The sequence below is a fragment of the Bos javanicus genome, chromosome 7 (genome assembly GCF_032452875.1).
Source record: "Bos javanicus breed banteng chromosome 7, ARS-OSU_banteng_1.0, whole genome shotgun sequence".
Lineage (NCBI taxonomy): Eukaryota > Metazoa > Chordata > Mammalia > Artiodactyla > Bovidae > Bos > Bos javanicus.
The window spans coordinates 95,609,925-95,633,367 of NC_083874.1; the positions used below are offsets into that span (position 1 = coordinate 95,609,925).

At 41.1% G+C, this 23,443-nt stretch overlaps 1 protein-coding gene across 7 annotated transcripts in view; it reads left to right on the forward strand.

The window, feature by feature from the left end:
- Positions 1-23,443, forward strand: part of CAST (calpastatin) — a 132,790-nt gene that overhangs the window by 20,654 nt on the left and 88,693 nt on the right. For all 7 annotated transcript variants that reach the window (XM_061424445.1, XM_061424447.1, XM_061424450.1 and 4 more), the window contains one exon: positions 19,371-19,442. In XM_061424445.1, the coding sequence (XP_061280429.1) occupies positions 19,371-19,442 (72 nt within the window). The remainder of the gene's footprint in view (positions 1-19,370; positions 19,443-23,443) is intronic.

The window sequence follows — 23,443 nt, forward strand, 5'->3', positions numbered from 1 at the left end:
GGATATATTTTTATAGGTAAAGAAAGGGAGATGTATAGAGTCTAAACTGCTCCTTGAAGGTATTTGATAAATTCTCTGTACCATAACAGCTTTCGTGGTATTCTTTCCCTCAGTGTGTTTACCTCTCCTGCTTCTAAAGTCCATGAATTACTCCAACATTTAAAATTTTCTTTCTAACATATTTTTTCTCTTGATGAGATTAGTCTTTTTTAGTTGCAAAAGTAATATGTACTTGTGAAAAGCAAAAGTATTTACCCTGTCTTACCACTTAAGTTATCACTGCTGCTACAAAATTTTGTGTGTACTCTCAAATCATTGTGATGATATTATATGTTCATAGTTATTATATATACTGATTTTTGTAGCTTTTAAATAATGATGCAGCTCTTACATATCATTATAGAAACGTATTTCAATATGTTTCTTCTAAAGAAAATTTAGAAGGTATCAACAATTTTAAAGAAATAAACACTGTCATCTAGAATTCCAGCCCTACAGAAATGGCCACTATTTCTATCTTTGAGTATTTTCCTTCATCTTTTTTCTATGTGTGTTCATGTTAGTCACTTAGTCTTGTCCTACTCTTTGCGATCCCATGGACCACAGTCCACCAGGCTCCTCTGTCTATGGAATTCTCCAGGCAGGAATACCGGGATGGGTAACCATTCCCTTCTCCAGAGGATCTTCCCGACCCAGGGATCTAACCTGGGTGTCTTGCATTGCAGGCAGATTTTTTACCATCTGAGGCACCAGGGAAGCCATATTTTATGTTTAAGCTGAGATAACAAAGGAACATTACTAGACTAAAAGGGCCTAGACTAAAGATGATAAACAATGTGCTTTGTGATAGATAAATATTTTCCAATTGAGAGAAGTCATCATTGTGTGTGGCTTTTAAATACATGGGGTTTTCCAGGTGGCGCTAGTGGTAAGAATCTACCTGCCAAAGCAGGAGATGTAAAAGATGCTGGTCCCACCGAGTTGGGAAGATCCCCTGGAGAAGGGAATGGCAACCCACTTCAGTGTTCTTGCCTGGAGAATTCCACAGACATGGAGCCCACCAGAGGAGCCTGGTGGGCTACAACCCATGAGGTCGCAAAGAGTCAGACATGACCGAGCGACTAACACTTCCACTTTTAAATACATAGAAAATCGTATTTAAGTACCTTGGCATTTCACATAATATTTAATCTGGTTATTATTTTGTGCTGTGTGTTTGAGAGAGGAAAACAAGTTTCTTGCTAACAAGTTTTCTGGGACAGTGTTCCGGCCAACAAGTGATAAAGCCGTCCTTAGCAAATTCTGGAAAAGTGCCACAGCAAATGTTATTTTAAGGGGTGTTAAGTCATTACAATCTCTTGTCCACTTTAATTGTGGGGACTTGATTGTGCTGGACAAGTTCATGTCCCAGTGCCAAGAAGGAGGCAACTCTGAAAATGTGCCCCAAGGGCAGTCCCCATCTGTCTTACCTGGAGATCCAGAACTCTGCTGGGTGTCCGATTTGAAAGGCTAAACTCACTAAAGGAAGTTCCAAAATCCTTTTCAATTGCAGTTTCCAATTTTTTTTTTTAATTCTAAATTTTTATTATTTTCCAATTAACTAAAATATTTTTAAGATAATTTATTTTTCAATGAAGGCATATGGATGGTGATTTTCTGCATCTGTGTGGATCTAAGCATGCTTTTCTGCTGGCCTCACACAAGGTGCTACTACAAAATTGTACGTTTTGGGGTAACAGTTCTGTTCCCTTAAAATATTCTACCTGTTTCTCCATAGTTTTCTGACTTTTTGTGCTATAGAAAAGATGTCTGAGGGAGCCTAATTGTTATTTATTTTTAGAGAACTTGTTTTTCCTGCTTTGGTGTATTTGTGATTTCTTTTTCTTTTATTCTTACAATTTTAAAAATTGCCAGGATGTGCCTACATGTGTGTTTTTCTATTAATTTTTTCCTAGAGTGTCTATTATGTAGTTATCGGTCTTATTTCAGTTTCTTTTTAAACATACATATAGTTCTGAGATCAGACATTCATTAGGCACCTGCCTCAGTTTTCTCTTTGACCTTCACCTTTGTATTCTGCTAGAGTTTCTGAACTTTACCCCCCATATTTTTATTTCTGTCACTTAAATTCTGCTCCTTGAAACTTCCAATACAGGTTTAAATTTTGCCTTTTCCCCTGTTGCATTGTACCCCTCTCTAATCCAGTCTTCCTGCCCTCTCTCTCTGTTTCACTCTGTTATTTTCCCATCTCCATCTTCTCTGTGTCTGTGGCTCTCTACCTGGCTTTCACGGGGGCAATGCCATCTCGTTTCCTATTAAGGATGCAGACAGTCTTCTGAAATTTTCTTCTTGTAGTGTATCATTTTATGAGATTTACTGTCTCAGTCTTCAGGAAAACGGCATCTTTCTTAACTGTTTTCCTTCTTCTCACTTATCTGATTAAATGTCTTTTTTTGGAACTCAGGCAAGGCCTAGGAGGCCAAAGTTTTTCTGCAAACCAGAGGCAGTGGAGGATGTGGTGAGTGGGTGGGAGGTGGCCTTTCCCGGGAAGCCTCCACAGGGTCCTGCTCAGTTACTGTCAGGGTGGAGATTTTATCTCAGTTTTGGCAATTCCCTGACTTCCTTTGTTGTTGAGTCAAATTCCAGCCTCTTCTGTGAGAAGATGATTAGAAAACTGCTGTCGAGATTATTTTGTAGTAGCCATTCCCGGAGTGGTCTCCTAATGACTCTCTTTCACGTCTTGAATCCAGTCTCCCCTTTTCTAGCCTCCTTCGGGTATAACCTGTGAAGTAGGCCTTCACTGCGGACTCTGTTCTGTTTATTAACTGTGTGTAGCTCCTCATGAGTTTCACCAGAAGGGCCTGAGGTGTAGGGCTTCGGGAGCATTCCATGTCGCCTCTTTTCTGGAATTTCTCTGACTGGTTTCCGGTGCGTGGGCCTCGTTCTGTGCGTGTGTCGTCATGACGTGCTTTAGGTACTGCTTGCGTCTCAGCGCCTGATACTTGTGTACGCACGTAATAGAGTTTGTATTTTCTTATGTGGAGCCTGCCATATGGGTCTTCGCCAGCCATCTATGGATTTAAGGTCAAAACCTACGGTTAGAATACCAGCCATTATGTAGCCATTCAAACAGCCTGTTTATCGGAAGACATGTTTTCAGGTTGAATTCTGAGAAAAACGCAGGGAGTTTCTCAAATTCAGGACAAAAATTCTTTGCCATCTTGAGACCACTGTGAGAGCATCTTCTTTCTCATGTGCCGTGGGAGCGCTGAAAAGCTACACTCCCCACCCAGTTAGCCCGCCCCCAGTCCACGGTGCCCAAAGAGGCAGCACGCTGTAGTTGCTGAGAGCAGGCCCTGGAGTCCCAGTGTGTGGACTTGTCCCCAGCTCTGCAACCTCCTAGCTGGGTGTTCTTAGGCAGATTCCTTTGCCTCCCTAAGGGTACCTTTCTCATGTGTCCATGGAGACAGCGATAGGTTCTACATGAGTTAATGTGAAGATCAATGAGACCAAGCAAATGAAGTGTCTAGAACAGTGCCTGGGACATGCGACGGTGTTAGCTGCTATCATGGTTATTATTATTACTACAGTTATTACTTTTACTAGCCAATGAGGAGAACTTGTTTGGCAATAAAGGTAAGCCCCTTATTGCTTTAGAGCCAGGACTCAAATTCTTTTGTTGACTATATATTGCCAAGCCTTTCCCATTAAAAAAGGAAGGAAGTTTGGTAGTTCATTAAGCTTAGTAGTCTTTCTTTGTTTCAAAACAACTCTGTTAACACCCAAAAATATATGCCAGTTGCTAGAAAATACAGTCCCTCTGTAACCAAGAACATGAAAATAATTTGCTGTTAAATTAAGAATCTGTGATATACAAAATGTTATCTAAGTAGTAGTGAGTGACTAATAAAAATAGTTATTATTGCACTTCAGAGTAATGAGCCTAACTGCGTAAGATCTTAGGTCCTACCAAAATTGTCTCTGAAGACTATACCTTATAGCATAGGGAATTAGAATAAAAGTTAAAAAAAAATCAAAGGAATTGAATAGAAGTTACATTTCTTGGCTTTAGAATAGATCTTAAGTCCTGGAAACCCGAGGGACAAATCAATTAAATATTAATCCTGAAATACACTGTTTTAACATTTATATTTTTTTCAGTCTTCTCTCTAGACTTTATTAGCTTCTAAAAGATAATGGAATGACTGATTCAGAAGGGAGGATGACCTAAAATTGTGCCCACAGCAAGAAACCTTTATCATTTAAGGACTGAATATGTATGATTCTTGTCATAAAGTCAGTAATATTTTATCATATACCAATGTACATAATAACTTGTTAAGACCTTCCAAAAACAGTTCACTTGTGAAGTCAAAATCTCTTAGCAAGTTGACATCATAAATTAGTCTTTTATATTTCAATCCGCATTATTACAGAACCCTTAGTAAATGTATAGAGCGCTGTTCATTTCAGTTCAGTTCAGTTGCTCAGTCGTGTCCAACTCTTTGTGACCCCATGGACTGCAGCACGCCAGGCCTCCCTGTCCATCACCAACTCCCAGAGTTTACCCAAACTCATGTCCATTGAGTCAGTGATGCCATCCAACCAGCTCATCCTCTGTCATCCCCTTCTCCTCCCACCTTCAATCTTTCCCAGCATCAGGGCCTTTTCAAATGAGTCAGCTCTTCACATCAGGTGGCCAAAGTATTGGAGTTTCAGCTTCAGCATCAGTCCTTCCAATGAACACTCAGGACTGATTTCCTTTAGGATGGACTGGTTGGATCTCCTTGCAGCCTAAGGGACCCTCAAGAGTCTTCTCCAACACCGCAATTCAAAAGCATCAATTTGTTAGTATCATAAAAATTTATTTTAAACTTTGTTCCTCATCTCCTAGGACATTACATGAGATTATGCAATATTTCTCAAGTTTAAGCATGCCTATGAATCACCTGGACATAGTATGAAAAATTCAGACTCCTGGGCCCAGATCAGGGTGAGATCAGGCTTTCGGTATTTTTCCCAGTCACTCAGGTGACTCTCCTGACGGTGGTCTTCTGAGCACTTTTCGAGTAACACAGATAATTCTTACAGATCTCATAATGCAGTTCCTGGAAAATATGAGCTTTTCTTCCTTTTTTTCCTTTCTCATTTCCTTTTCTTTTTGAAATGCCTGCCCACCCCACCCCATCCCTCAGCCGTCTCCTGTCTCCATGTCCTGGGGACAGCGTGGCTCTGAAGCACATTGAGGGCACTGTGGTTTCAAGGAGTCATTGGACCAGATGGGGAGGCTTTGGTTGCAAGGGAGAAATGCAGAAATGCAAACCCTATTTCTTCCTACTTCTCCTAGGACCTCGTTCCTTAACTCTTCCCTCATTCCTTTTGTTATTGTTGTTTTTGAGTCACTAAGTCGCATCCCATTCTTTTTTTTTTCTTTTTACTCCTTATTTAATGACTCCTCTTTAGACGACATTTCAGTTTAGTCTTCCTCATCATGAACTATTTTAAAATATTTCGTTTGAAGCTGCTCAAGCTTCCATTCCATCTTCCTTTTTAACCCTCACTGCCAAAATTCTTGGTTGAAATTATTGAAGAAGCGAGTAGGGAGAAAGAAGAGAGAAACTAAAAGCAAATGTTAATAAATGGCTGCCTGAAGTAGGTAGGAAGGAGACACCAGTGAACCAGTCAAAGAAGCAGCAACAAAAGGGGTGGGGGAGCCTGGATGTTGCCGGGTCATGGGTGGGAAGGCTGGAAGGAGCACCTAGGCTGGGGATAGACCCGGGACTGGGGGCTGAGGGAGCTTTCTTGTTTGGAGACTGGGATATCGTCGGTTCACTTGAGAGCTGTTTCTGTTACGAGCCAGAGGCTGCTGAGTCAGTGGAGATTCGGCACCGATGACTCTTTTCCTCCAGTGTACGTGCATTTATAGTGAGCATCAGATAAAACAAAAGAAAAGAAAAAGTTTAAATCAGTGTTTATTTACACAGAAAGAGATAAGTGTTGCCACGTGTCACATGGTACAGATTTCTTGGATTGCTTGCCAGGTGTTTATAGGTAAATGGATTCATTTATCAATTGACCAATATCAAATAAGAAAGACATTATTTGGGAAGAGCTCAGGAATGAATTCTACACATATGTTTATCTTAATCATTAGGACTGTGGGCTTCGTGGTTGGTTTTTCACGTTAAGGTGGGCACCCCTGTTCTCTTTTTCAAATCAAGTCTCTGATTCCTAAGCGATCTAATTTGAGCTCAAAGTACGTAATGTTTGGACTTCAGCACCTTCCAGAAATATATCACTCTGAAGTCTGCAAAGTACAGTTTCAAAGAAAACACTTTTTTTACAGGAAACAGAGAGCTAAAGTGATCTCATGTTCACATTCCAATTTTGGTTTCACTTAGTGCTTGGGATAAAAATTACTTCTCTGAATGCAATATTGTTACTTTTTTTTTTTCCTGCTTACCTTCTTAAAACACTGAGTTTACTCAGTCAAGTCTGAAACCATGCATCTCTTTCCCAGAAAAATGAAAGCTGACAAGAAAGTTGAATGACTAATTTTTAAAATATTGCATTTAAAAAATAATGAGGGTTCCTTGTACCAGCTATATGATGAGAGATTGCTGAACTATTTGTTAGATAGGATCTGGTGATACCTGCCTAAATTTAAAAATAGGATTCAGGGGACACCCAGTGGTTAAAAGGAGGAAATTCCTCCTGAGGTGCAGTGTTCAGTTAGAATAAGTATTTCTTGTCTCAGCAGTCAAAATGTTGATACATTGCTGATTTTGTCTTTCTGAATAAGCATATGTTAGCTGTATGTGTGTGCTTTAAGAAGAAAGGGACTTGGTTTTGACATTTATATGAATTTTCTTCAAGTATTTGAAAACTTACAAATTATAAGGTTAGAAATGTTAGAAATGTGATTAAACTTTTCTTTTAATGAAGACATAATAATATTAATAAATGAGAAATAAGCAACCCAGAGTCATAAATAAGAAAAACAATTAAAATTTTTTGACCCAGAAATTCCACTTCTAGAAATTTGTTTCAAATACATAATCAGAGGTGTACTTGATGCCTGTGTACAAAGTATTCACCATAGCTTTATTTACAGTGATAACAAACTAGAGAAACAAACATACAGCTTTAATGAACTGGTGACGTTAACAGCACAAAAATAGTGAGTAAGGTATCTTTAACACCATGCTTTCAAGAACATTTAACAATGGAGAAAATGTTTATGATAGGTAAAAAACGATGATAAAAGACCAGTAATTCAATGTATTTAACAAATTGTGTATATTTTGATTTGCATAAAAATAGAAAAATAACTGAATGTGGTTGTCTTGATTGGCAAGATTTCGAGTAATTTGTATTCTCTTCTTTATACTTTTCTCTTTATTCTAAACTTTTTTTTTTCATTAGAGGGAGAAGAATAATAAACAGCATAGATAATAAAAGGATAATGGAAGAAAATGTTTTAACAATGATCAAAGCTAAATCTGTGAATCTATCTGCTTAGACCTTAAAGGGAGAAATGTTTTATGTGCCTTTTTCCTTTGTAACCTTCAAGAGATGTTTCCAGAGTAAAGCTGCTGCTGCCACCCTTTGTGTGTGTGTGTGTGAGTGTGTGTGTGTGTGTGTGTGAGTGTGTGTGTACACACATGTGTTTGGCTAGAAGGGCACTTATTATATACGGACAGAGAATCAGGATTTAAGCACTAAGGCTGCATGGAGAGCGAGGATTGTTAATTATTTTTAGTTTATGTTCCTTTTGAAATCCAATGAAAACTGATTGTTTTCTCTGAAAATGACCCATGTATATGAATAAAAGAATTTTTTAAAAAGTGACATACAACTTACATAGGTTCAGAGATACACACCATCCCTACCTGGGACAGGGGGAGGAATCTTATTGAGTAGCTATGTTTAGGAGGTATCATCTAATATTTTCCCAGTTGGATTAGTGTTGATGTCTGAAATTCCACCAGTAGCAACTTCCTTAACCTCTGAAGTAAGGATTGCCTTCCTGTGCATCCTCTTTTAAATTGTAGATATTTGTAGGAGGGATAATATATTAATTATTAACATCTCGGTGAGAAGTAGTTTAATAAGAGAGAAAGCAAATTATGTAAACACTATCTTTATAGATTTGATAAAGGTAGTAAAGAACTAGTGATCATTTGATATTGAACATATGTAGGGGTTACACACACACACCTTACAACAACCCCCATTCTCCTAATGAGAAAATTGAGGCACAACTTGATTAAATAACCTGTCCAAGGTCACACAGTTATATAATAGTGGACCCCAGGATGGAACTCATTTTCCAGAGTCTATACTCTTAACTCGGAGAAGGCAATGGCACCCCACTCCAGTACTCTTGCCTGGAAAATCCCATGGATGGAGGAACCTGGTGGGCTGCAGTCCATGGGGTCGCTGAGGGTCGGACACAACTGAGCGACTTCACTTTCACTTTTCATTTCATGCATTGGAGAAGGAAATGGCAACCCACTCCAGTGTTCTTGCCTGGAGAATCCCAGGGATGGGGGGGCATGGTGGGCTGCCGTCTATGGGGTCGCACAGAGTCGGACACGACTGAAGCGACTTAGCAGCAGCAGCATACTCTTAACTAGTATCCAAAACTGTTTATAAAGTTATCTATTTAAAAAAGTCTACCTAATGCCAACTCCATAGACTTTCTTAAGGCTGTTGTCAGTTTTTGTAACTCACTTCTCTGACTCTTCATTGCTGTCTTTCTTCCTCATGCCCTCTTTTTACTCAAAAGATCTTTAAGCGAGGTTAAATCATTCCATTCCCTTGGCTCTAAAATGTAAGGGAGTATAAGGACAGCTGCGCCTCCTGGTGGACAGGAAGTGGGGCCCCAGGGAAACTGAGTCCCAGCACAAGTGGAGTGGGAGAAGAAAGCATCCTCCCAACCCCCTGTCAGTGCGGCCACCTCGGATAGAGAGACCTGAGCTAGACCACCCCCAGGCCTTCTGCCTGGAGACCATGCATGGCGCTGAGGAATTGGGAAACAACTCCATGCTGGCCACCATAACGTGCGTTACTAAGACTGCTGTGGACGGGATGATTCATTCAGTGAGTGAATTTCTGTGTAATAGGTTATGAGTTGATCTTAGGGCTTATCATTGTGACCTATTAAGCAGTGTTTCGCAGGGGACTAACATAGCCTATTTACTGAACTGCATTTGGGGTAACACCATTTATACGTGTTTCTGTAGTGAAAGCAACTTGTATTTGTCCGTAGACTACTTACAACCATGGTGTAAAAGAACATTTGTGAATAAAAGTCACAGCCTTATAATTGCTAGTATTGGGGAATCTGTCTCCTTGGAAAGAATCTTTTTCTAGATACTATTTTCCAATAAGTCATGTGTTTTCATGTGGAAACACAATATTTGCTTTTCATTTTATGGGATGACTTAACTAAAGGAACTGACTTGTCAACAAATATGGCAAAACATTTTAATGAGAGTCCTTATGCTGAAAAATACTACATTTCATCAAGCCTAAGACACCACTGATCTAAAAATGCACTGATTAGAAAATGCTAAGAAAGAAAGATGACTATCAACTAATCTCTGACCAAAGCTTTATATTGATTTTAAGATGCATCAGTATGCAATAGGAAAGCAAATGGTGACTTAAAATCAATAAAACAAAATTCAGTAGTAACTTGAAAACGTATGTAATTACGATGTCCATTGTTCAAATAATTCTGAAACTAATTTCACTTTTGCATTCAGTTCACGAAACTGTTTCATATCCCCCTTTGATATTTTTTTCATTAAAATCATGATTTTTCATTTTGATAGCCTTCCCATATTTATCAGATATGAATCTGATTAACTTCCGGTAGTTTCAAACACTTAAATTGACATTCAGAGGATGAATATTTGTTTTGCTTTTAAGGATAATCAGATAATGTGTTGCAGACCATTCAACATACAGGATTTTTAAAATAGCTTAAGCAATTATTTGAGTATTCCAGCTACCAAGGAGCTTCCCTGGTGGCTCAGTGATAAAAAAAAAAAAATCTGCCTGCCAATGTAGGAGGTGCATGTTTGATCCCTGGATCAGAAAGAGGCCCTGGAGAAGGAAATGGTAACTCACTGCAGTATTCTTGCTTGGGAAATCTCACAGACAGAGGAGCCTTGTGAGCTACATTCTATGGGGTTGTAAAGAGTCAGACACAACTTAGCAACTGAGCACACAGGCACACCAGCTACCAAGTTAAACCTTTGAGTGTTCATTTAATACAAAAGTTTTTGGGTAATTGTGTGCTCACAAATTCCATCAAATGTAGCATCCGATCTGTTACTTAAGAGATTGTTGTAAGCTGAAGAATCCCTAGTCTGCTTCCTCTTGAGGGCTGTTACTTTGGTGGAAAGGTAGACAAGCTCCCTTCTCACCTTTGGGGTGGAGAGGAGAATCACTGGAACTCTGTGACACCTTCACAGCGGTGGATGGCACCATGACTTAGCTGGGGCAGAGGAAAAGCTCTCACCCATGGGTTGACTCCATTATCTCTTGAATCTTTGGGGGATGGGAGTCTAAAACCCAGCTTGCTCCTTCATACCCAACTCATCACTCTTAATAGGTATTTGTTGAGCTTCTTGTGAGTTTATATTTTCATGCAGTTTGGAAATGTTTGACCATTATTTCTTCAAGTATTTTGTTTTGTCTCCTCATCTCTCTATTCTTTGGAGGCTGTGGCTGTGCATGTATTAGCGGCATGGGATTGCCCCACAACTCAGCGATGCTCTGTTGTCTGTCCTCTAGCCCTTCACTCTGTGTTTCATTTTGGGTTATTTCTATTGCCATGTCTCCAAGTTCACTAATCTTTTCTTCTGCAGTGTCTCATCAGTTTTTAATTGCAGTGTGTTTTTCATCTCATACTTTTTTTTTTTTTTTGGCCATGTGAAATCTTAGTTCTCTGACCAAGAATGGAACCCATGTCCCCTGCAATGGAAGTGCAGGGTCTTAACCACTGAATCGCTAGGGAAGTCCCTGGGTAGTTTTATTAAGATATTTGCTATTTTTCTCCTAAACATACTTTTAGAAAGCTTTTTATTTTGAAATAATTATAGATTGCCAGAAAGTTGCAAAGATAATACAGCTGGTGCGACATACCGTTCACCTCGTTTCCCCACTGGTTACGTGGTCTACAACTATAATATGATATCAAGACTAGGAAACTTATATATGCGACATACCGTTCACCTCGTTTCCCCACTGGTTACGTGGTCTACAACTATAATATGATATCAAGACTAGGAAACTTATATATATTCTATGCCATTTTATTACCTGTAGATTCACGTAGCCAGCCCTGCAATCAAGATACTATGCTTCTTGCACGTTATAGTTTTCCTGTGTATGGAAAAGCCCAAAGTTGCATTTTTCTGCTTCTAGGCATGCCTTGTAATTTTTTATTAGATAACAAACAGATGTGATTTTTATATTGTGCAAGTGCTTTTTGTTACTGTTGCTTTAAGTTTTCTGGAGCTTGGTTTTGGAACATAGTTAAGTTACTGGAGACACTTTGATCACTTTGACACTTTGGGGTTTGCTTTTAACCTTTGTTTGGCTGGACCAGAGCAGCTTTTAGAGGAGGAGCCTTTTTCTTCTTCATTCCCTACCCAGTGGTTCTGACTGCTGGCAACACATCCTGGTCCTGGCTCCCGGGAAACCCTTTGATATTGTCTCTGCTTCTTCCTTCTGGGTCTTCTTTCCCCACATTCAGGCTCTCTTCACATGCACATCTCTGGAGCTAACTTTTGCACCTCCCCTCTCTGGTGCCCTTCCCTTGACCTTTGAACTCCCAACTTCATCTCCTCAGCCCAGACAGACAGCCAGCCACCGCATAATCCAACAGCTGGAAACTCCGCGGGCAGTAGACGGTGGCAATCACAGGGCATCCCTCGTTTGTTTTCCCTCTCTGGGGGACCCCGTCCTTGCTGACTGGTGTCCAGCATCTGGAAACCGCTGTAGCATATAGTGGTCTAGGGTTTTCTTTAGTTATTTAAGGCAGAAACACTCCTTCCTTTTTAATCTCAATTTACTTACATAAGACTGTCATCAGTGTAAAAGGGAAACAAACCTGTGTTTGCCAGGAGGCTGTGGCCCAGCTTACAAACCGAAGTTCCTTCTTTTACTGTGAAGGGATTTGAGTTGTGACAGTTTTCTCATTTATACGCCTGGTCACTGACTTGCTTCTTTGTTCATTTAGCAATGTGCTTGAGTGTTCTGCAGGTATTTTACTAATATTGAAATGTACCACAAAGGCTGCTGAAATCGCCTATCCCATATCCTGTCCTGACACCCTGTAGTACCTCAGAAGGAGGCTTGCCACTCCCAGAAACACTGAGGTCATGTTTATTCCTGCGGATCTTGATGACGCTGGATCACCCTCCCACACACACACTCACACACCACACCGTGTGAGGCCTAGGGGAGCGAGGTCCAGAGGGGCCGGCATCTGTCACAGCTGACACACGAGCACCAGGACCTGCTGCTCTGGCTCTGGAAGGCCACACTCATCATGGAAGCCTTTCAGCATTGACCCCGGAAGTGATCCCAGGTTCCCCTCAGCTAGCAGTTATCGGGCTTCCCAGATGGCGCTAGTGGTAAAGAACCCGCCTACAATGCAGGAGACTTAAGAGACATGAGTTCAGTCCCTGGGTCGGGAAGATCCCCTGGAGGAGGGCATGACAACCCACTTCAGTATTCTTGGCCTGGAGAATCCCATGGCCAGAGGGGCCTGGTGGGCTAGTCCATGGGGTCACAAAGAGTCAGACACACCTGAAGTGACTTACCGTGCACAGCAGTTATTGAGTAATCACAGTATCTCTGAGTGTGGGCTTAGATGCACTGTATATATAATTTCATATCATCTCCAGAGTTCCTGTCACAGAGAACAGTCACAGGACATGTTCTCACCAGTCAGAATCGCTGGGTACAGTACTCACTGTATTGAAAAAAATTAGTTCTGCTCTGAAGGCTGTTCTTGTTCAACCTAACAAAGCTTAAAAGCAAATCTCAAACGGATCAAATTGTTTCCAGGTAATAGAATCATGACCAGTCCTTAAAAAAAAAAAATCACTTTCTTTTCAATGAAAAAACTATTCTTCTATTATATAAATGGGCTTCCCTGGTGGCTCAGGTGATAGAAAATCCGCCTATGATGTGGGAGACCTGAGTTCGATCCCTGGGTTTGGAAGATCCCTTGAAGGAGAGCATGGTAACCCACTCCAGTATTCTTGCCTGGAGAATCTCCATGGACAGAGGAGCCTGGAGGGCTGCAGTCTATGGGGTTGCAAAGAGTCGGACATAACTGAGTGACTAAGCACATGTATTATATAGATAACAAAGCTCAAAAAAAATTCTCAGCAGCCACTAAGACCCATTATGAGTTAAAATTAGATGCACAGGGGTTGCCCTGGCTTGATGAGTCTGTCCCAGTGCCACTGGTTCAAGGCCTTGGGCCTCTCTCTCCCCCAGAGCAGGAATTTCTAACCTGTGAGCCACAGACTTCAGGCCACACTTCATTTCATACAGTCCTCTCAGTCTCTCTCTGAGATACAAATAGGATTATTTTCATTGCTCAGGTGAGAAAGTGAGTGTTTAATAGTGCTCATAAACTTGACCGAGGTCTCATCGTTGGCATTTGGTTGCAGCCAGGATTTTCCTGCCACATGTATCAAAGAGCATTCTAGAGGATTCGGCACTTTTCTGTGTAGAGCCATCAGGTCTCAGGCTGGCATGAGGCCTCACTTAAGGGGCCTTTCCTGAGATTTTAGAAGATAGTGACACAGCAGCTTTGCCTGGCTCTCGGAATTTCATTGTTACTTTGAAAACTTGAATTCTTATTTTGAGACTTGAGTTCTGATTCATTCAATAAAAACTTTTGTTATGAACCACAACAGACATCCAAGAAAGGCATGCCGTTAATTCCTTTCATGTCCTCCTGCAACAGCGGATAGGATGGATGTAATCTGTGCGTTCTTTATCCATCTTGTCTGCTCAAGACGAGGTGCCGTTTTATGGATCTCCTGGCCGGCAGACTCTGAACTTCTTTCGAGATGGGAGAGGCAGCTTCTAGCAGAAGGTGTGGATTCATGGTCCGTGGAAACAGGGTCTATGTCTTCTCAGGAGTCTGCACCTGAGCAGGAAAAAATCACACAAATTCCCTATAAATGGACCGGACCTGATGACCTGGAGTCAGAGTCCAGTAGAGGCAGATCTGGCATGGATGGTGACACTTCTGTCAACTGTTTTTAAGACTGAGGCCCTATGACAGGCTGGCCTGCCAGGAAGGGTGACTCAGCCTTAGACAAGGGGCAGACCGTTCCTGACCATTTCCTTTCTATAAAACTTAAGTAAAACAGAGACGTGCTCGTAAATGTTAGAAGGAATGAGGTTGAATGGCAAGGGAGAATCTGTTCAGTGGCCTCGAAGAAAAATTAGTTGAACTCAAACTTTGAATTGTCCTGGTACCGGTGTTCTCATGTAACAGCTTAATCGTGTAGAGACCAGAGCGTGTCTGTGTGTGAAGACAAAGGCAGAATCCTACAGGAGTGAGCTTGTTGCGAGTTTTCCCTTACTGTGAGTAAATGAATTCCATTCTATCCAGGGGTAGACCCAGCCCTGTCAGAGCTGTGAATGTGCAGACCTAGCTGGGTGAGAAACGTGTCCAGGCCAGACTGCGATTTCTAAGGACTGATGCTCATGGTTGGGGGAGAGAGGGGGTGAGGATGAGGAAGACTGCACAAGTTAAGTTCACGCTGACGTGAAGCCAAGGGACTTTGAGAACTTTTCCCGTGGAGACAAGAACGACTCCCAAGGACTAGATGGTAGGTACCCAGAGAAGGCAGGAAGCCAGCCAAGGCCTGCAAGAAACTGGTGGTCCCAGCCCACCTGACTGTGGGTCTGTCATGAACCCATCGCTTCGGACTCAGCATCTTGATTCAGCATCCTGTATCACCTTGTTCCATGCTTGCTGGTGCGCACCTTGCTTCAGCGACAGCAACTTCCCTCTGTTCCTCCAGCTTGCTAAACCCAGCCCAGGACCCTTATCCATGCCGCCCTAGCCACCTCGAATGCCTCCCTTCCCCCGTGCCGCACTTTATGCTTGATTTATTTATACCAGATCTCAGTCAAATGTCACTTCTTTGTCTATCCTGTCTAAGGAACCCTTAGCCAGTTACTCTCTGTTACATGACCCTGTTTTATTATCTTTACAACACTCTTCACTCTCTGAAACCATCTTGATTTTTATTGACTTATTTAGAGTCCAAGTCCTCTTACTGGAATGTAAGCAGTACAGGAGTAAGACCTGTTTTGTTCAGTTGGTCATTATATCACCACTGCCTACAGTAGGACCAGGCTTCTAGCCAGGGTTCAGTAAATGTCCAGTGAGTAAAGGGATGGTGGTGATGGGTGGTTTAGTCGCTAAGTTGTATCCAACACTTGCGACCCCATGGACTGTAGCCCGCCAGGCTCCTCTGTCCGTGGGCTTCTCCAGGCAAGAATACTGGAGTGGGTTGCTGTTTCCTTCTCCAGAGGGGTCTTCCTGACCCAGGAATCGAACCTGGGTCTCCTGCATTGCAGACAGATTCTTTACCAAATGAGCTACAAGGGAAGCCCGGAGTAAAGGGATGCATGAAGTCAAATACAGCTGAAGAGAGAACCACGTCATGTATGTGTGGTTCACAGTGAAAACAATGTGTAACAATACAAATCTGAGAATAAGGGGTTTGTGCTGTGGTATATGTGTGCATATCTAAGCTTTTGTGCTGTGTTTCAAGTGCCTAACATTGTTAAGAGCTCTATAAATATTACATAATGGAAGATCATTTTTTACAAATTCTACTCCTGTTTCAGCTAAACTAAATTGGTCCTTTGTAAACTAGGTAATTCAGTTGTCTCAAAGAACAAAGCAAGGTCATACCCACAGGAAAGCTGAGATACCCATCCTCAGTTAAGTTAAAAGATACTGAATTTAATAATAATTTTAAAATTACCTTTTAAAGTAAATGTTAAGTTTATACACAGGTAAAATAAAAATCATTATGTATGTTAAATTTATAAAAAAAAAAAGGCATGTGTATCAAGTTATTTTTAACTTAATGGTTTTGTAACTCAGCCAAAAGTTTTTAATTTTTGTGGGCAAATCTTAGCTAACGGGTGGAGTAGAATTCATTTACAGATAAGTCTGGGTCTGGTATGTGCATTCTGATGTAAGAATTGAAGCTGCAGTTAGTGCAGGATTGCAACATGACCTTCCCTGATTACAGCTGGGACCACAAGTTAATAGCTGGAGCAGTGGACAGTGATTGGACTTTGCCAGGCTTCAGTCTCCTCACTGGAAATGAGGAGGTTGAAATGGAAAATGCAAGTATAATGAATAACCCCAATGCTATATGCTTGTCTTCATTTCTTATATCCAACCCCTTACACGGAATCCATGTTATGCACTATGATTATCAGAAGCTGCTTGGCTCCTCTGTCCATGGTATTCTCCAGGCAAAAATATTGGAATTTGGTAGCCATTCTCTTCTCCAGGGGATCGTCTCCACCCAGGGATCAAACCCAGGTCTCCTGCATTTCAGGCAGATTCTTAACCATCTGAGCCACCAGGGAAGCCCTCTTTAATTTCTATCACATTTATCTAGGATTTTTTTCTTCCTCTGGTTGATGGTAGTGCATGAATGCTTGGGAGAGACTACTTAGTTTACAGTTGATACTTTGGAGTCTGGGGCCCCTGCAGAGGCCTCTGAAGACCCTCAGACACCCATTAAAACGTGTCCACCCTGTTTATCCAGTGGGCACCCTGCAGGACTCTGAGAATGGCCAACCAGTGGACACATGACCATTGGACTTTGAGGACAGCAAGCTGAGTTTCATCTTTTCTACTTGCTAAGACAGTGTTTGCCCTGAAGGGAAACAAGGCTTCAGCTCAAACTTCAGCTCAGATTGTGGCAGACAGTTTCACAAAATTAAGCAGTATAAATTTTGCTGAATATCTTCTAAATGTTAAAGAATTCAACCAAATTCTTCTCAATTACATATTTTTCAAAAAGTGTCCAAAGTTGTGTGTGTAAGTGGAAATGTAACTCTTTACAGTGTTATATATCACCTAATCGGCATGATAACCCCTCCTATGTATTCAATGCTTCTAGTACATGCTTCATGTTTTATACATACTGGATCATAATCTCACCATGTTGCATTATAAACTTTATATGCTTGCTTCTCTGAAATACATAAGTAAAATTCATAAGTAAAAGATACAAGATATCAAGTCCTTGTGGAGAAAGCAACTGTATATTTTATCTTCCCCCCTTGTTTATTATCCATTTGTCACTTAAGTAGTTATATGCCACTGCCGCTGCTAAGTCGCTTCAGTCGTGTCCGACTCTGTGCGACCCCATAGACGGCAGCCCTCCAGGCTCCCCCGTCCCTGGGATTCTCCAGGCAAGAACACTGGAGTGAGTTGCCATTTCCTTCTCCAATGTGTGAAAGTGAAAAGTGAAAGTGAAGTCGCTCAGTCGTGTCTGACTCTTAGTGACCCCATGGACTTCAGCCCACCAGGCTCCTCTGTCCATGGAATTCTCCAGGCAAGAACACTGGAGTGGGGTGCCATTGCCTTCTCCAAGTAGTTATATAAGAAAATACAAAAAAAAAAAAAAAAAAAAGAACGCTTAACCCCACTATCAGAAAATAACCCCACATGAACTTCAGAGATCATACTATGCATGTTACTTTATAATGTGGCTTTTCTTTATGTAAAATATAAGTTAAATATTTTCATTTAATGCAGTGTTCTTCTAAACATGATCTTTAAACAACCACATGACATTTCATCCTGTAGCTGTTCATAGCATGACCTCTTATGTGGGAGGCAGTGTAGGTAGGTGAGAGAATAAGGTCTGAAATAGACATTTTGCTTTTTACGAGCTGTGACCACGGCCAAGTTATATACTCACCCCATTCCTCCATCTCCTTACCCATAAAATGGGGATAACAATAGTAACAGCCTTATATTGTGTAATTTTAAGATTAACTAACTTGTTATACATGATACATGTTACATATTTATCATGTTATATGATGTTATACACGTTACACATGATGATGCTTAGAGCACTTACAATAGTACTGTAATATATTGTATTATTAGAGCATTATTTTATTATTATCTATAATTTAGTTATTCTGATGGAACAATTACCTGATACACATTGAGTAAGAACTCAATGTGCAGTGAAAATGAAGTGAAAGTCTCTCAGTTGTGTCTGACTCTTTGAGACCCCATGGACTATACAGTCCATGGGATCTCCAGGCCAGAATACTGGAGTGGGTAGCCTTTCCCTTCTCCAGGGATCTTCCCAGCCCAGGAATCAAACGGGGTTCTCCTGCATTGCAGGCAGATTCTTTACCAACTGAGCTATCAGGGAAGCCCTTATGGAGTGGGTAGCCTTTCCCTTCTCCAGGGGATCTTCCGGCCCAGGAATCGAATCTAGGTCTCCCAAATTGCCTGCGGATTCTTTACTGGCTGAGCCACAAGGGAAGCCCAAGAATACTGAAGTGGGTAGCCTATCCCTTCTCCAGCGGATCTTCCTGACCCAGGCATCGAACCGGGGTCTCCTGCATTGTAGGCAGATTCTTTACCAACTGAGCTATCAGGGAAGCCCAAGAACTCAATAAACATTTATTATTATGCATCATTGTATTCTAACTTCAAAAAGCAAAAAACAGTATAGGTAATAAAGGACTCAGTAAACATTCATTATTACCTATATTGTTTTTTGCTTTTTGAAGTCAGAATACTGTGATGAATATCTGTTAAAAAAAAAAAGGCTTTTGCTCTTGTACTATTATTTCCCTAAGATAAGTTTCTTAGACATAGGATTGCATCTTTGATCCTTGCTGCTGAGTCACCCTCTGCAGACTGTGCTAACGCCTGCTCTGCAGCGCTCAGGGTAAGAGAGAAAGAACGCACCCTGTCCCAGTGAGTGATGCTGTTCTGGGAATGCATGGCAGTGGAAAATGGCACCTGGCCATGTGAGGAGTTCGGCAGTTTTCCAAAACCATTGACTATTGAACAATTGCAATTTACTCAATGCACTCTTTCTTTTTAATATTTATATAGTCTTCAGGCTAAGATATAACAAATTAAAAACTTGTTTCACTTTTTGTGTGCTTAGCATTGAGTATATTAGTCTGAATTTTGCTTGAAAAGATATTTGTATTGATAGAAAAATTTGCGGTTGACCACACTGTTAAGGTATCTTCCCCCATCGAAGCTAATATTTTCTTTTTTTTTTTTTTTTTTTCAGAAAAAAGCAACAAGCCTTGGGAGCAGTCAGCTCTCCAGAACTCAAGCTGGTGAAAAAGCCCCGGTCACCAAGGTCAGTCATTTCCTGGACATGAAAAGACACCTACTTTACAGATGTATCACTAGTTGGGGGTGGGACTTGTAGGGAAAACAGACATGTCAAATATGTCACTGAAAATCGAACAAAGTATCATTTCTGGGCAGGTGGGGGAGGTACAAAGCAACAGACATGACATTTCTTAATAAGGACTTGATGATTTAAGACCTAATAAAGACATTTGTGTTATTATTCTTACTGGCATCTAATAGTAAGCGTCCAAAAATATTAATCATTATTTTAAATGTTTATAAATAATATTTGATTTTTGCACATATTATGAGTAGAAATATAGTTTTTTCATTTCTTCAGAAAATAATTCAAATTATCTTTATGAGTATTAAGCATAGCAGGCTCTTGCTAAATGTGCTGTGTAATTATCTTATGTAATCTGTCACAACCTTATAATTATTATTCCTTTATACTTGAGGAAACCTGGGGTCAGAGAGGTTAAGTAACCTTGACAAGATCACAAAGCCAGTAAGATGGAGGTAGGGTTCAAACCCAGGCTTCCAGTTCACAAAAGATCCTGGACCTTTTAAAGTCTGACCAAGCCTTCTTCGGCAATATAACACTACCAAGTTTTGCAGCTTATAAAAACCACTGAAATTTCATCTTTCAAGATAAGCTGTAACTCCAATTTAAGCTAATAGTTTTCAGTATATAAAGTAAAAGCTATCTATGCTCCTTCCACTTCAGCTGGTGATCTTCCAGTATGTCCAGGATTATCCAAACCTTAACCTGTTTCAGGATTGCCTATATGACTACTGAAAATAAGCATTTTTTTTTCCATTGAAACTGGTAGCTCTCCTGTGGAGGGCTGTGGACTTCCTCATTCATGTATGTTACTTGCTTGGTGAAGAGTTCATATTTTAGAGCCTCCTGGAGCCTCAGCTGCTGTCCAAACCCCTTATAAGTATCCAAACTAAAACCCAGCTGAGACATGAGAAGAGGCTGGGCCAGGGTATCTCTGGTGCCATTGCCATTGTTAGTCCTCATACTCTCTTGTTTGGAGGTCTCCAACTAAAATATATTTTCTAGACATGTCCTATCTTTTGTAATATTATGACTTTTATTTAACTTGCACTTAAGTTATGCCTCTAAAAATTTGAAGCTTCATTAGTTCAGTCTCTCAGTCGTGTCCGCTCTTTGTGACCCCATGGACTGCAGCATGCCAGGCCTCCCTGTCCATCACCAACTCCCAGAGTTTACTCAAACTCACGTCCATCGAGTTGGTGATGCCATCCAAACATCTAATCCTCTGCTGTCCCCTTCTCCTCCGGCCTTCAATCTTTCCCAGCATCAGGGTCTTTTTCAGTGAAAAGACTGGTTCTTTGCATCAGGTGGCCAAAGCTTCATTAGCCAGACCTCAATCTCAAGAGATTTTTAGTGAATCATTTGTAAATGGTTTCTAGAGTTGTCATTACCTAAACTCTTGGAGTTTCAGTACATTGTCCAGATCTCCTGCCTGGGAAGGGCCTTTATTCATTTCATTCATTCAAACTCTTGGAGGGTCAGTCCATTGTGGAAAATCACACTTAGGTATTTTTGTTTTGTTTCCTTTATTTCCTGCCCACCCCCTCCTTGAACTTAGTGGTAAGAAGCAGTCCCTTTTACATTTTTTTTCTACCCAGGAGTATCATACACTCATTTCTAGGTAGAATTCTTGTGAAGAATTTGGCAATTCTCCTCAAACCTTGCCCCTGCCTCAGGAAGCTGTGGGAGGGAGTGTAGCTAGGAGGCAGAGACATTTAGCCACACAGTGACTGATTTAGTATTTACTGGCAGACTCGTAATTCTCTCCTTGGCTTCTCCCATCCCATTCTTCTATTGTTCTTTATCACTGTGGTTTCCTGACTGGAGTTCTTCACCAATTTCCTGAATATTGTTTTTTCCAGGATTTAATTCTTCATTCCTTCCTTTTTATATCTTTAACCCTTACAGAGTATTAGAAATATATATATATATATATATACACTTATATATGTGCATAATATATATACTTATATATGTGCATACATATACATTATATATATATATATATATATATACTTTCTTAGTTTTTTAACTTTGTCTTTTGATACTAGATTGAAAGTCCTCAGTATCATCATCACTTAAAAATGACCATTCCCATGCATCATTTAATAGCATTTGTGACCCCTTGAAGCCTTTTATTACACAATAAATTATCACAACACACAGGCAAATGATATTCTCCCGACACATAACATGACAATAATAGATATAATTGGTAGTGAGAATTAGTTCTGGTTTTCTTGATTCTGGACACATTCAACTCAAAGTAAGTGACAACTTAAAGTAAGTTTTACTTATTAAGTAAACTTAAAGTTTACTTATTACTTAAAGTAAGTTTTACTTATTAAGAAAAACTTCAGTTCAGTTCAGTTCAGTCGCTCAGTCGTGTCCAACTCTTTGTGACCCCATGAATCGCAGCACGCCAGGCCTCCCTGTCCATCACCAACTCCCGGAGTTCACTCAGACTCACGTCCATCGAGTCAGTGATGCCATCCAGCCATCTCATCCTCTGTCGTCCCCTTCTCCTCCTGCCCCCAATCCCTCCCAGCATCAGAGTCTTTTCCAATGAGTCAACTCTTCGCATGAGGTGACCAAAGTACTGGAGTTTCAGCTTTAGCATCATTCCTTCCAAAGAAATTTCAGTATGGCAATAGCACCCCACTCCAGTACTCTTGCCTGGAAAATCCCATGGACAGAGGAGCCACAAAGAGTCGGACATGAATGAGCCACTTCACTTTCACTTTTCACTTTCATGCATTGGAGAAGGAAATGGCAACCCACTCCAGTGTTCTTGCCTGGAGAATCTCAGCGACGGCGGAGCCTGGTAGACTGCTGTCTATGGGGTCGCACAGAGTCAGACACGACTGAAGCGGCCTAGCAGCAGCAGCGAGCTGTATATAGCTGTATATTAGAGACTGGTTACCATGTATTGCAGAAATGTTTTATGAGAATTCTTACAAAATCAGTAATTATGTGTACAAATAATATCACTTCTGCCATACAGTCCTGGGTTTGGAGGTCCAAAATACTTAAGTGGCATAGATATTTCTAATTCAAAATCATTATTTTAAGGTGTTTAGTGCTTAAAATCGGAGAAGGCCGTGGCACCCCACTCCAGTACTCTTGCTTGGAAAATCCCATGGATGGAGGAGCCTGGTAGGCTGCAGTCCATGGGGTCACTAAGAGTCAGACAGGACTGAGCTACCTCACTTTCACTTTTCACTTCCATGGATTGGAGAAGGAAATAGCAACCCACTCCAGTGTTCTTGCCTGGAGAATCCCAGGAACGGAGGAGCCTGATGGGCTAACCTCTATGGGGTCGCAGAGAGTCAGACACGACTGAAGCGACTTAGCAGCAGCAGCAGCAGTGCTTAAAATTGAATTTTTATAAATTAATAATGAGGTCTAATGAGGCTATAGAAATTAGACGCTTACTAAATAAATAGCTGGGGTCCATGATCAGTCATGCAGTTGTATTTTACTGAAAGAGTCTCAGGCAACTTCTACTGTAACCACCAACTAACTCTGGTGAGGAAAACCAGAGAACATCTCTGCGGAAAACTGTGGCTATAAGATGTGCTGGGTAAAGTTATCAGTTCCCATTGGAACCCACTCTGACGACTTCACACTAGAGGGATTCTTAAGGGCTAGCAGGTAGCTCCTGCTGCTGCTGCTGCTAAGTCACTTCAGTCGTGTCCGACTCTGTGTGACCCCATAGATGGCAGCCCACCAGGCTGCCCCGTCCCTGGGATTCTCCAGGCAAGAACATTGGAGTGGGTTGCCATTTAGAAATCCAAAAGGCTCCAGCAGAAAGAATCTATTTCACAGCAGGGAACAACGCCCTGCCTCTCTCTGGCAGCTCCTCCTCGTTGCCACTGCAGCTCAGCACCTATCACGTTTAAGCCTGGAAGCCGGGAACTTGGACACTGCCAACCTTGAAG